We start from the raw sequence: 11445 nt of genomic DNA on the forward strand, positions 1-11445 counted from the left end.
TCCCAACATTTTCCAGCCGCTGCTCAACTTCCCCAATCCAGAGCCATAAGAAGGAGCTGAACCCCCCCGCGGCCCCCAGCCTGTGCCAGCGCCGCTGCCATGCCCCTGGGGTAAGCCAGAGCTGGGCAAGGGTGGGCACAACATCCCCGACCCCCCCAACGCCACCCCCACCCCCACCATGGGCACAGCTGGGGCCGCGGGGGGGGGGGAGCTTCTCCTCATGGAAAGGGAGCCTGGTGGCATCCTGGTGGCATCTGGGTGGCATCCGGGTGGCACCTGGGTGGCATCTGAGCTCCTGTGCCACCTTAGGAGGTGGCAAAAGGGAAACTGAGGCATTGGAAGGGTTGGCATTGGGGGGAGTGGGAGGAGGGAGGGAGTGGGGAGTGGGATGGTTGTGCCCACCCTGCAGCTGCACCCCCCCTGCCCCTTGCCAACTGTGTCCCCCCCCCTCCCAGAACTCTGCTTCTTACTGGCCTGGGGCTGGGGGGGAAGGTGCCAAGAGGCTGTGATAGCAAGCAGCTGGCACAGGTCCTGGCACAGCTGCAGCTGCCCAGCACCTGCCCTAAATGGGGTGGGCAAGGGGGTCCTGGTGCCCAAACAGGGTGGGCAAGGGGGCCCTGGTGCCCAAACAGGGTGGGCAAGGGGGTCCTGGGCACCAAATAGGGTGGGCAAAGGGGTCCTGGTGCCCAAACAGGGTGGGCAGGGGGGTCCTGGGTCCTAAATGGGGTGGGCAGGGGGTCCTGGGCACCAAATAGGGTGGGCAAGGGGATCCTGGTGCCAAGGTGAAGTTCTGCCCCACCCCCAAGGTGGGCAGCAGCTGCTGGCTCCTGTGCCCCTGGCACTTGGCTGTCCTCAGGCTCCTGGTGCCCACCCCCAGGGTGGTTGTTGGGTGCCAATCCCTCCAGGCTGAAATTGGGCACCGAGACTGAGATGGGCAAAGGGCTCCTGGCACCCTAAAGCCTATCCCTGAGGTGGGCACAGCACCCAACCCACAGCCTGAGGTGGGCATGGATGGGCAAAGGTCATCCTTAGGCCTTCTCTCTGTCTTTGCCCACCCCTAAGGATGTGGTGCCCAACTCTGCTGACCCTGCTGGTGCCCACTCTGGTGCCCACTCTGCTGGCCCAGGTGCAGCCTGAGCTGGATGCCCACTGGGAGCTGTGGAAGAAGACCCATGGCAAGCAGTACACAGGGCAGGTAGGGCAGGGGCAGCTGGCACTGGGCACCTCCCTGGGCAGCTTGGGCAGGAGCTGTGATGCCAACCTCTGTGCCACCTCCTGGTGCAGGCAGAGGAGGGGCAGAGGAGGTTGATCTGGGAGAAGAATCTCAACTACATCAACAGCCACAACCTGGAGCATGCCCGCGGGCACCACAGCTTCCAGCTGGCCATGAACCACCTGGGGGACATGGTGAGGGGCACCAGAGTGGGCACGGGGCTGGGGGAGGGAGCTGGGAGTGAGAGGGTGGCATGGGGAGGGGCACCAGAGTGGGCACGGGGCTGGGAGATGGGGGGAGAGGGAGCTGAGCATCCTCAGGTGGCATGGGGAGGGGCACCAAAGGGGGCACAGGGATAGAGGAAGAGGAGAGAGGGAGCTGGGCATGCTTGGGTGGCATGGGGAGGGGCACCAGAGTGGGCATGTTGCTGGGGGAGGGGGCAGAGGGAGGGAGCTGGGAGTGACTGGGTGGCACAGGGAGGGGCATCATAGGGGGCACAGGGGAAGAGAAGGGGGGAGAGGGACCTGAGCATCCTCAGGTGGCCTGGGGAGGGGCACCAAAGGGGGCACGGGCCTGGGGGAGGGGGGGGAGGAGAGAGGGAGCTGGGCATGCTTGGGTGGCATGGGGAGGGGCACCAGAGTGGGCACGGGGCTGGGAGAGGTGGGGGAGGGAGCTGAGCATCCTCAGGTGGCATGGAGAGGGGCACCAAAGGGGGCACAGGGATAGAGGAAGAGGAGAGAGGGAGCTGGGCATGCTTGGGTGGCACAGGGAGGGGCACCAGAGTGGGCATGGGGCTGGGGGAGGGGGCAGAGGGAGGGAGCTGGGAGTGACTGGGTGGCACAGGGAGGGGCATCATAGGGGGCACAGGGGAAGACGAGGACAGAGAGGGACCTGAGCATGTTCAGATGGCATGGGGAGTGGCACCAAAGAGGGCACAGGGGTAGAGGACAGGAGGGACCTGGGCATACTTGGGTGGCATGGAGAGTGGCACCAGAAAGGGCACAGGGATAGAAGAGAAGAGGAGGGACCTGAGCATCCTCAGGTGGCAGAGTGAGTGGCATCAAAGAGGGCACAGGAGGAGGAGAGGAGGGACCTGGGCACCTTTGGGTGGCATGAGGAGAGTGGCACCAAAGAGGGCAGAGAGAGACAGAGAGGTCTGGCAGTGCCCTGCCCAGTGCCACCCTGAGCTCCTTTGCCCAGACCAGCGAGGAGGTGGTGAGGACCATGACAGGCCTGAAGGTGCCCAGGGGGCACCAACGCCACAACCACAGCCTCTATGTGCCCGACTGGAGCCAGAGGGTGCCACCTGCCCTGGACTGGAGGAAGAGAGGCTTCGTCACCCCCGTCAAGAACCAGGTGCCAGGGGGCTGCTGGCAGTGCCCAGGCTGGAGCTGGCATCGTGGGTGTCACCCATGGCATCACCCCTGGCATCCCTGCAGGGGCAGGGTGGCTCCTGCTGGGCGTTTAGCTCCATGGGCATCCTGTAGGGGCACCTGAAGAGGGGCACCTGGGGGTGCCCAGGGTGGGGTTGGCACCTTGGGTGTCACTCCTGGCACCCCACGACTCTTATGGGTGCCCAGGATGGGGGCTGGCAGCTTGGGTACCACCTATGGCATCCCTGCAGGGGCTTCAGCTTGATGAGTTGCCCTGGATGGGCACTGAAGGTCTCCTAGCAATGCCCAGGGTGAGGTTGGCACCTTGGGTGGCACCCCTGGCATCCCTGCAGGGGTAGGGTGGCTCCTGCTGGGCATTCAGCTCGGTGGGCACCCTGGAGGGGCAACTAAGGAGGGATTCTTATGGGTGCCCTGGGTTGAGGCTGGCACCTCGAGTGCCACCCTGATGCCCCCCGTGCCCTCCCTGCAGGGGCAGTGCGGCTCCTGCTGGGCGTTCAGCTCAGTGGGTGCCCTGAAGAGGCAACTAAGGGGGGACTCGTTTGGGTGTTTGGGTGCCCAGGGTGGGGGCTGGCAGCTTGGGTACCACTTATGGCATCCCTGCAGAGGCTTCAGCTCGGTGGGCGCCCTGGAGGGGCACCTGAAGAAAGCCTCCTTGGGGTGCCCAGGGTGGGGGCTGGCACCCTCGGGGCTTTGGCTCGGTGGGCACCCTGGAGAGGCAATTAAGGAGTGACTCTTTTGCGTGCCCAGGGTGGGGGCTGGCACTTCGAGTGCCACCCTGATGCCCCCCGTGCCCTCCCTGCAGGGGCAGTGCGGCTCCTGCTGGGCGTTCAGCTCGGTGGGCACCCTGGAGGGGCAGCTGAAGAGAGCCTCTTGGGGTGCCTAGGGTGGGGGCTGGCAGCTTGGGTACCACCTATGGCATCCCTGCAGAGGCTTCAGCTCAGTGGGCGCCCTGGAGAGGCAATTAAGGCGTGACTCTTTTGCGTGCCCAGGGTGGGGGCTGGCAGCTCAGGTGCCACCCTGACATCCTCCATGCCCTCCCCGCAGGGGCAGTGCGGCTCCTGCTGGGCGTTCAGCTCGGTGGGTGCCCTGAAGAGGCAACTAAGGGGGGACTCGTTTGGGTGCCCAGGGTGGGGGCTGGCAGCTTGGGTACCACTTATGGCATCCCTGCAGAGGCTTCAGCTCAGTGGGCGCCCTGGAGGGGCAGCTGAAGAGAGCCTCTTAGGGTGCCCAGGGTGGGGGCTGGCACCCTCAGGGCTTTGGCTTTGTGGATGACCTGGAGTGGCACCTGAAGAGAGTCTCCTTGGGGTGCCCAGGGTGGGGGCTGGCAGCTCGGGTGCCACCCTGACATCCTCCATGCCCTCCCCGCAGGGGCAGTGCGGCTCCTGCTGGGCATTCAGCTCGGTGGGTGCCCTGGAGGGGCACCTGAAGAGAGCCTCTTGGGGTGCCCAGGATGGGGGCTGGCACCTCGGGTGCCACCCTGACATCCTCCTGTGCCCTCCCCGCAGGGGCAGTGCGGCTCCTGCTGGGCGTTCAGCTCGGTGGGTGCCCTGGAGGGGCACCTGAAGAGAGCCTCCTTGGGGTGCCCAGGGTGGGGGCTGGCAGCTTGGGTACCACCTATGGCATCCCTGCAGAGGCTTCAGCTCGGTGGGCACCCTGGAGGGGCAGCTGAAGAGAGCCTCTTGGGGTGCCCAGGGTGGGGGCTGGCAGCTTGGGTACCATCTATGGCATCCCTGCAGAGGCTTCAGCTCGGTGGGTGCCCTGGAGAGGCAATTAAGGAGGGACTCTTTTGCGTGCCCAGGGTGGGGGCTGGCAGCTCGGGTGCCACCCTGACATCCTCCATGCCCTCCCCGCAGGGGCAGTGCGGCTCCTGCTGGGCGTTCAGCTCGGTGGGTGCCCTGGAGGGGCAGCTGAAGCGCAGGACCGGGCAGCTGCTGCCCCTCAGCCCGCAGAACCTGGTGGACTGCGTCGCTGCCAACGACGGCTGCGGGGGGGGGTACATGACCAACGCCTTCGAGTACGTGCGCCAGAACCGCGGCATCGACTCCGAGGATGCCTACCCCTACGTCGGCCAGGTGTGGGCACCGCCGCGGGCACAGGCTCCCAGAGGCCACCCAGAGGCTGAGCTTGGCCGATAGCTGCGAAGGAGATGCCAAGCAGCAGCGCCAGCCTGGGCACAGCGCCGTGGGCACAGGGGTTTGGAGTGCAGCCAGGCGTGGGCACTGCACCACCTCCCCTCTAGGGCAGCCTGTGCCAGGTCCTGACCGCTCCTGCAGGGCACAAATTGCTCCTCGTGGCCAAGCTGAGCCTGCCCTGGGGCAGCCTGAGGGCATCTCCTCTGGGCCTGGCACTGCCCAACCCCCACCTGCCTGCAGCCTCCTCTCAGGGAGCTGTAGAGAGCAATGAGGCCTTCCTCAGCCTCCTCTTCCTCAGCCTCACCACCCCCAGCTCCCTCAGCTGCCCCTCCCCAGCCTCTTCTCCAGCCCCTCCCCCACCTTCCTTGCCCTTCTCTGTGCCCTGCTCCAGCTCCTCAATGCCCTCCTGGCACTCAGCAGCCCAACCCTGCCCCCAGCCTTGCAGCTGTGCCCTCCCCAGTGCCCAGCCCAGGGGCACAATCCCTGCCCTGCTCCTGCTGCCCACACCAGCCCAGGCTGCTGCTGCCCTTCTTGCCCACCTGGGCACCTCCTGCCTCACCTCCAGCTGCTGGCACCAACCCCCCCAGGGCCTTCTCCTCCCCAGGCAGTTCCCATCCACTGCCCCCAGCCTGCAGCCTCCCAGGGGCTGCTGTGCCCCAGGGCAGGACTCAGCTCCTGCTGTGCCCAGGGGCAGGACTCAGCTCCTGCTGTGCCCCAGGGGCAGGACTCAGCTCCTGCTGTGCCCAGGGGCAGGACTCAGCTCCTGCTGTGCCCAGGGGCAGGACTCAGCCCTTGCTGTGCCCAGGGGCAGGACTCAGCTCCTGCTGTGCCCCAGGGGCAGGACTCAGCTCCTGCTGTGCCCAGGGGCAGGACTCAGCTCCTGCTGTGCCCAGGGGCAGGACTCAGCTCCTGCTGTGCCCAGGGGCAGGACTCAGCTCCTGCTGTGCCCCAGGGGCAGGACTCAGCTCCTGCTGTGCCCCAGGGGCAGGACTCAGCTCCTGCTGGGCCCCAGGGGCAGGACTCAGCTCTTGGCTCTGCTGAGCCTCATCCCACTGAGCTCAGCTCTGGCTCCAGCTCCCTCTGCAGCCTCCTCAGCTCTCCTCTCACCCTGTCTTCTCCCTCTCCTCTTGTTCTCCTCTCCCCTCTCCCCCTCCCTCCTTGCATCCTCTCCCCTCCCCCCTCCCCTCCCTCTCTCTCCTCTCCCTCTCCCCTCTCCCTCTCCCTCCCCCTCTCTCTATGTATCCTCTCCCCTCCCCCTTTCCTCCTCCCCTCCCCTCTCTCCCTTCCCCTCTCTCCCCCTTCCTCTCTCCCCCTTCCCTCTCTCCCCCTTTCTCTCTCCCCTTCCCCCCTCCCCTTCCCCTCTCCCCTCTCCCCTTTCCCCCTTCCCTCCTTCCCCTCTCCTCTCCCTCTCTCCCCTCCCCTCTCTCCCCTCCCCTCTCTCCCCTCCCCTCTCTCCCCCCCCTCTCTCCCCTCCCCTCTCTCCCCTCCTCTCTCTCCCCTCCCCTCTCTCCTCCTTCCTCTCTCCCCCTTCCTCTCTCCCCTTCCCCCTCTCCCCTTCCCCCTCTCCCCTTCCCCCCTCCCCTTCCCCTCTCCCCTCTCCCCTTTCATCCTTCCCTCCTTCCCCTCTCCTCTCCCTCTCTCCCCTTCCCTCTCTCCCTTCCACTCTCCCTCCCCTCCCCCCCCTCCCTCCCCCCCCACAGGACGAGAGCTGCAGGTACACCCCCACGGGCAAGGCTGCCAAGTGCCGTGGCTACCACGAGATCCCCGAGGGCAACGAGAAGGCTTTGAAGAGAGCCGTGGCCAGGATCGGGCCCATCTCGGTGGGCATCGATGCCAGCCTGCCCTCCTTCCAGTTCTACAGCAGGGGTGAGGAACCTCTTTGGGGGGGGGGGGGGGGAACTGCTGGGCTGGGGTCCTGCAGAGGGTAACCCCCCCAGAGGGTTGCTCCTGCAGGAGTCTACTACGATGAGAACTGCAATGCCCAGAACATCAACCACGCGGTGCTGGCCGTGGGCTATGGCACCCAGAAGGGCACCAAGCATTGGATCCTCAAGAACAGGTAGGGCAATGGAGCTGCCTGAGGCCCACGGGCAAGTGCTGACCCCCGGGGGGGCACCTTCCAGATCCCCCTTCGGGGGTCTTCAACCTGGCTGAAGGAGACAGCAGAGGAGCCTCAGGCAGGTTGTTGATGGTGCCCAGCCCTGGAGGGGGGAGAGTGGTTGGCATCTCCTGGAGCTCTGCTGCCACCCACAGGGGTAGAGCTGAGGGTGAGGAAGGTCCTGAGGGTGAAGCAGGGCAAGGGGAGGGGAGGAGCTGCTGGGGAGCAGCTGCAGAGAGCAGGAGCTGGCAGTGCTGGGGGGCAGCAGAGTGCCCAGGAGCCAGCAGGGTGCCCAGGAGCCAGCAGGGTGCCCAGAGGCAGCAGAGTGCCCAGCAGCCAGCAGAGTGCCCCCATGGCCAAGAAGCCCCCAAGGGTCTGCTGGGGGCAGGCAGCAGAGTGTGGGCAGCAGCAGGGCAAGGGTTAGGTTCTGCTGCCCCTCTGCTGTGCCCTGCTGAGGCCACCCCTGCAGTGCCAGGGCCAGCTCTGGGCTCCCCCCAGCTGCAGAGGGCCTGGGAGCTGCTGGGCAGAGTCCAGGGCAGGCTGGGAAGGTGCTGAGGGGCCTGGAGCAGCTCTGGGAGGAGCAAAGGCTGAGCCCTGGGGCTGAGAGCCTGCAGGAGAGCAGCCCCAGAGGGGCTCTGAGCTGAAGGGGCTGGGGGGGGTGGGGGGCAAGAGGCTGGGGCTGGCACCTTGGGAGTGGTGCCAAGGGGCAGCAAGTGGCAGGCAGGAGGTTGTGTGTGAGCAGGAGGAGAAAGTTGTTTGTTGTGAGGGTGCAGGAGGCTGGAGCAGGCTGCCCAGAGAGGCTGTGGAGCCTCCTGGTGTGCAGAGCTGCCAAGGCCTGCCCTGGGCACTGTGCTGCTGGGCAAGCTGCTGGGGGTGTCCTGCTGGGGCTGGGGGGGGGGCAGGAGATGCTCTCCAGAGGGTCCCTGCTGGGGCTGGGGGGGGGGGGGCAGGAGATGCTCTCCAGAGGGTCCCTGCTGGGGCTGGGGGGGGGCAGGAGATGCTCTCCAGAGGGTCCCTGCTGGGGCTTGGGAGGGGCAGGAGATGCTCTCCAGAGGGTCCCTTCCCCCCTCTGCTGCCCTGGGGCTGGCTCAGGCTCTGTCTTTCTCCCCCAGCTGGGGTGAGGATTGGGGCAACAAAGGCTACGTCCTCCTGGCTCGCAACATGGACAATGCCTGCGGCGTGGCCAACCTGGCAAGCTTCCCGCGGATGTGAGCCTGGCACCGCCTGCTCTGCTGCCCACACACCCCCAGCTCCTGCTCCCCAGCCCCCTGCTCCCCTGCTCCCCTTCTCCCTTGCTCCCCAGCCCCCTGCTCCCCAGCCCCCTGCTCCTCTGCCCCCTGCTCCTCTGCCCCCTGCTCCTCTGCCCCCTGCTCCCCAGCACCCAGCTCCCTGCTTGCCTTCTCCCCAACCCCCTACTCTCCAGCCCCCTGCTCCCCTTCTCCCCTGCTCCCCTGCTCCTCTTCTCCCCTTCTCCCCTTCTCCTCTTCTCCCCTTCTCCCCTGCTCCCCTTCTCCTCTTCTCCCCAGCCCCCTGCTCCCCTTCTCCCCAACCTCCTCTCCTCTGCTTCCCAGCTCCTCAGCTTCCTGCTCCCCTTCTCCCACTCCCCCTCTCCCATCCTGACCTCCATCCAGGTGGGATCTCTCTCCTGGAAGAGGGGAGAGACCTCCCCAACTTCCCACTCTCCCCAGCCTCCCACTCCCTCTCTCCCCAGCCTCCCTCTCCCCAGCCTCCCTCTCCCCCTCTCCCCAATGCCTCTGCCCCCAGGAGTGATGGAATCCCATGGGAATCCTACCTGGGTGGAACTCTCCTGGTGGCCTCCCCCCAGTCCACAGCTCAATCCCAATAAACACTGCTGGGATCCCACTCTGGAGCAGGATTGGATCTGTTCTCTGCTGGGATCCCACTCTGGGGCTGGGTTGGATCTGTTCTCTGCTGGGATCCCACTCTGGGGCTGGGATGGATCTGTTCTCCGCTGGGATCTCACTCTGGGGCTGGGATGGATCTGTCCTCTGCTGGGATCCCACTCTGGGGCTGGGTTGGATCTGTTCTCTGCTGGGATCCCACTCTGGAGCTGGGATGGATCTGTTCTCTGCTGGGATCTCTCTCTGGGGCTGGGATGGTTCTGTCCTCTGCTGGGATCCCACTCTGGGGCTGGGATGGATCAGTCCTCTGCTGGGATCCCACTCTGGGGCTGGGATGGATCTGTCCTCTGCTGGGATCCCACTCTGGGGCTGGGATGGATCTGTCCTCTGCTGGGATCCCACTCTGGGTCTGTCCTCTGCTGGGATCCCACTCTGGGGCTGGGATGGATCTGTCCTCTGCTGGGATCCCACTCTGGGGCTGGGTTGGATCTGTCCTCTGCTGGGATCCCACTCTGGGGCTGGGTTGGATCTGTCCTCTGCTGGGATCCCACTCTGGGTCTGTCCTCTGCTGGGATCCCACTCTGGGGCTGGGATGGAGCTGCAGAGGCTGGGCAGGGGCAGCTGAGGGAGGTGAGGCTGCAGCAGAGGAGGCTGAGGGGAGGCCTCCTTAGCCCCTGCAGCTCCCTGGGAGGAGGCTGCAGCCGGGGGGGGTTGGCCTGGAGCCTTCTGCTGCCTGCCAGGAGGTGAAGGGAGGAAACCTCCAGAGCTTGGAGACCCCAACCCGGCCCTGGCATGGCCACTGCTGGCCTCCAGCTGCTGCTCACAGCTGCTGCTGCTGCCCACAGCTCTGCTGCTGCCCACAGATCTGCTGCTGCTGCCCACAGCTCTGCTGCTGCCCACAGCTCTGCTGCTGCCCACAGATCTGCTGCTGCTGCCCACAGCTCTGCTGCTGCCCACAGCTCTGCTGCTGCTGCCCACAGCTCTGCTGCTGCCCACAGCTGAGTGCTGCCCACAGCTCTGCTGCTGCCCACAGCTGAGTGCTGCCCACAGCTGAGTGCTGCCCACAGCTCTGCTGCTGCCCACAGCTGAGTGCTGCCCACAGCTCTGCTGCCCACAGCTGCTGCTGCCCACAGCTCTGCTGCCCACAGCTCTGCTGCTGCCCACAGCTGAGTGCTGCCCACAGCTCTGCTGCCCACAGCTCTGCTGCCCACAGCTGCTGCTGCCCACAGCTCTGCTGCTGCCGCCCACAGCTCTGCTGCCCACAGCTGCTGCTGCCCACAGCTCTGCTGCTGCCGCCCACAGCTCTGCTGCCCACAGCTGCTGCTGCCCACAGCTCTGCTGCTGCTGCCCACAGCTGCTGCTGCCCACAGCTCTGCTGCCCACAGCTCTGCTGCTGCCCACAGCTGAGTGCTGCCCACAGCTCTGCTGCTGCCCACAGCCCTGCTGCTGCCCACAGCTCTGCTGCCCACAGCTGCTGCTGCTGCCCACAGCTCTGCTGCTGCCCACAGCTCTGCTGCTGCCCACAGCTCTGCTGCTGCCCACAGCTGAGTGCTGCCCACAGCTCTGCTGCCGCCCACAGCTGCTGCTGCCCACAGCTCTGCTGCCGCCCACAGCTGCTGCTGCCCACAGCTGCTGCTGCCCACAGCTCTGCTGCTGCCCACAGCTCTGCTGCTGCCCACAGCTCTGCTGCTGCCCACAGCTGCTGCTGCCCACAGCTCTGCTGCCCACAGCTGCTGCTGCCCACAGCTCTGCTGCTGCCCACAGCTCTGCTGCTGCCCACAGCTGCTGCTGCCCACAGCTCTGCTGCCCACAGCTGCTGCTGCCCACAGCCCTGCTGCTGCCCACAGCTCTGCTGCTGCCCACAGCTCTGCTGCTGCCCACAGCTGCTGCTGCCCACAGCTCTGCTGCCCACAGCTGCTGCTGCCCACAACCCTGCTGCCCACAGCTGCTGCTGCCCACAGCTCTGCTGCCCACAGCTGCTGCTGCCCACAGCTCTGCTGCCCACAGCTGCTGCTGCCCACAGCTGAGTGCTGCCCACAGCTGCTGCTGCCCACAGCTCTCTGCCCACAGCTCTCTGCCCACAGCCCTGCTGCTGCCCACAGCTCTGCTGCTGCCCACAGCTGCTGCTGCCCACAGCTCTGCTGCTGCCCACAGCTCTGCTGCTGCCCACAGCTCTCTGCCCACAGCTGAGTGCCACCCACAGCTGCTGCTGCCCACAGCTGCTGCTGCTGCTGCTGCCCACAGCTCTGCTGCTGCCCACAGCTCTGCTGCTGCCCACAGTTGAGTGCTGCCCACAGCTGCTGCTGCCCACAGCTCTGCTGCTGCCCACAGCTGAGTGCTGCCCACAGCTCTGCTGCCAGCTTGGTCCTGCAGCTCTGGCCTGGAGATGGCACATCCCTAAAAGGACTTCCTCCTCTTTGCCTTTCCTCCTCCTCTTCCTCTTTTCCTCTCTTCCTCCTCTTTGCCTCCTCCTCTCCTCCTTTTTGCCTCCTCTCCTTTTCCTCTTTGTCTCCTCCTCCTTCTCCTCCTTCCCTCCTCCTCCTCTCTTCTTCCTCCTCCTCCTCTCCTCTCTTCCTCTTCCTACTCCTCCTACTTCTCCTCTCCTCCTTTTTGCTTCCACTCCTCCTTCTCTTTGCCACCTCCTCCTCTCCTCCTCTTTTCCTCCCCTCCTCCCTCTCCTCCTCTTTTTCTCTCCTCCTACTCTTCCTCCCCTTTGCCCTTCCTCCTTCTCCTCCTCCTATCCTTC

At 65.9% G+C, this 11445-nt stretch overlaps 1 protein-coding gene across 1 annotated transcript; it reads left to right on the forward strand.

Moving 5' to 3' along the window:
• CTSK (cathepsin K) lies at nucleotides 1-8154 on the forward strand. The gene is made up of 8 exons (XM_064175784.1): nucleotides 1-110; nucleotides 1063-1195; nucleotides 1285-1407; nucleotides 2414-2569; nucleotides 4461-4679; nucleotides 6440-6605; nucleotides 6693-6798; nucleotides 7950-8154. Exons 1-8 carry the CDS (start codon nucleotides 100-102, stop codon nucleotides 8047-8049), a joined length of 1014 nt encoding a protein of 337 aa, XP_064031854.1. The 5' UTR covers nucleotides 1-99; the 3' UTR covers nucleotides 8050-8154.
• Nucleotides 8155-11445: the final 3291 nt, after the last annotated feature.

Source organism: Pogoniulus pusillus, chromosome 43 (assembly GCF_015220805.1).
Source record: "Pogoniulus pusillus isolate bPogPus1 chromosome 43, bPogPus1.pri, whole genome shotgun sequence".
Classification (NCBI taxonomy): domain Eukaryota; kingdom Metazoa; phylum Chordata; class Aves; order Piciformes; family Lybiidae; genus Pogoniulus; species Pogoniulus pusillus.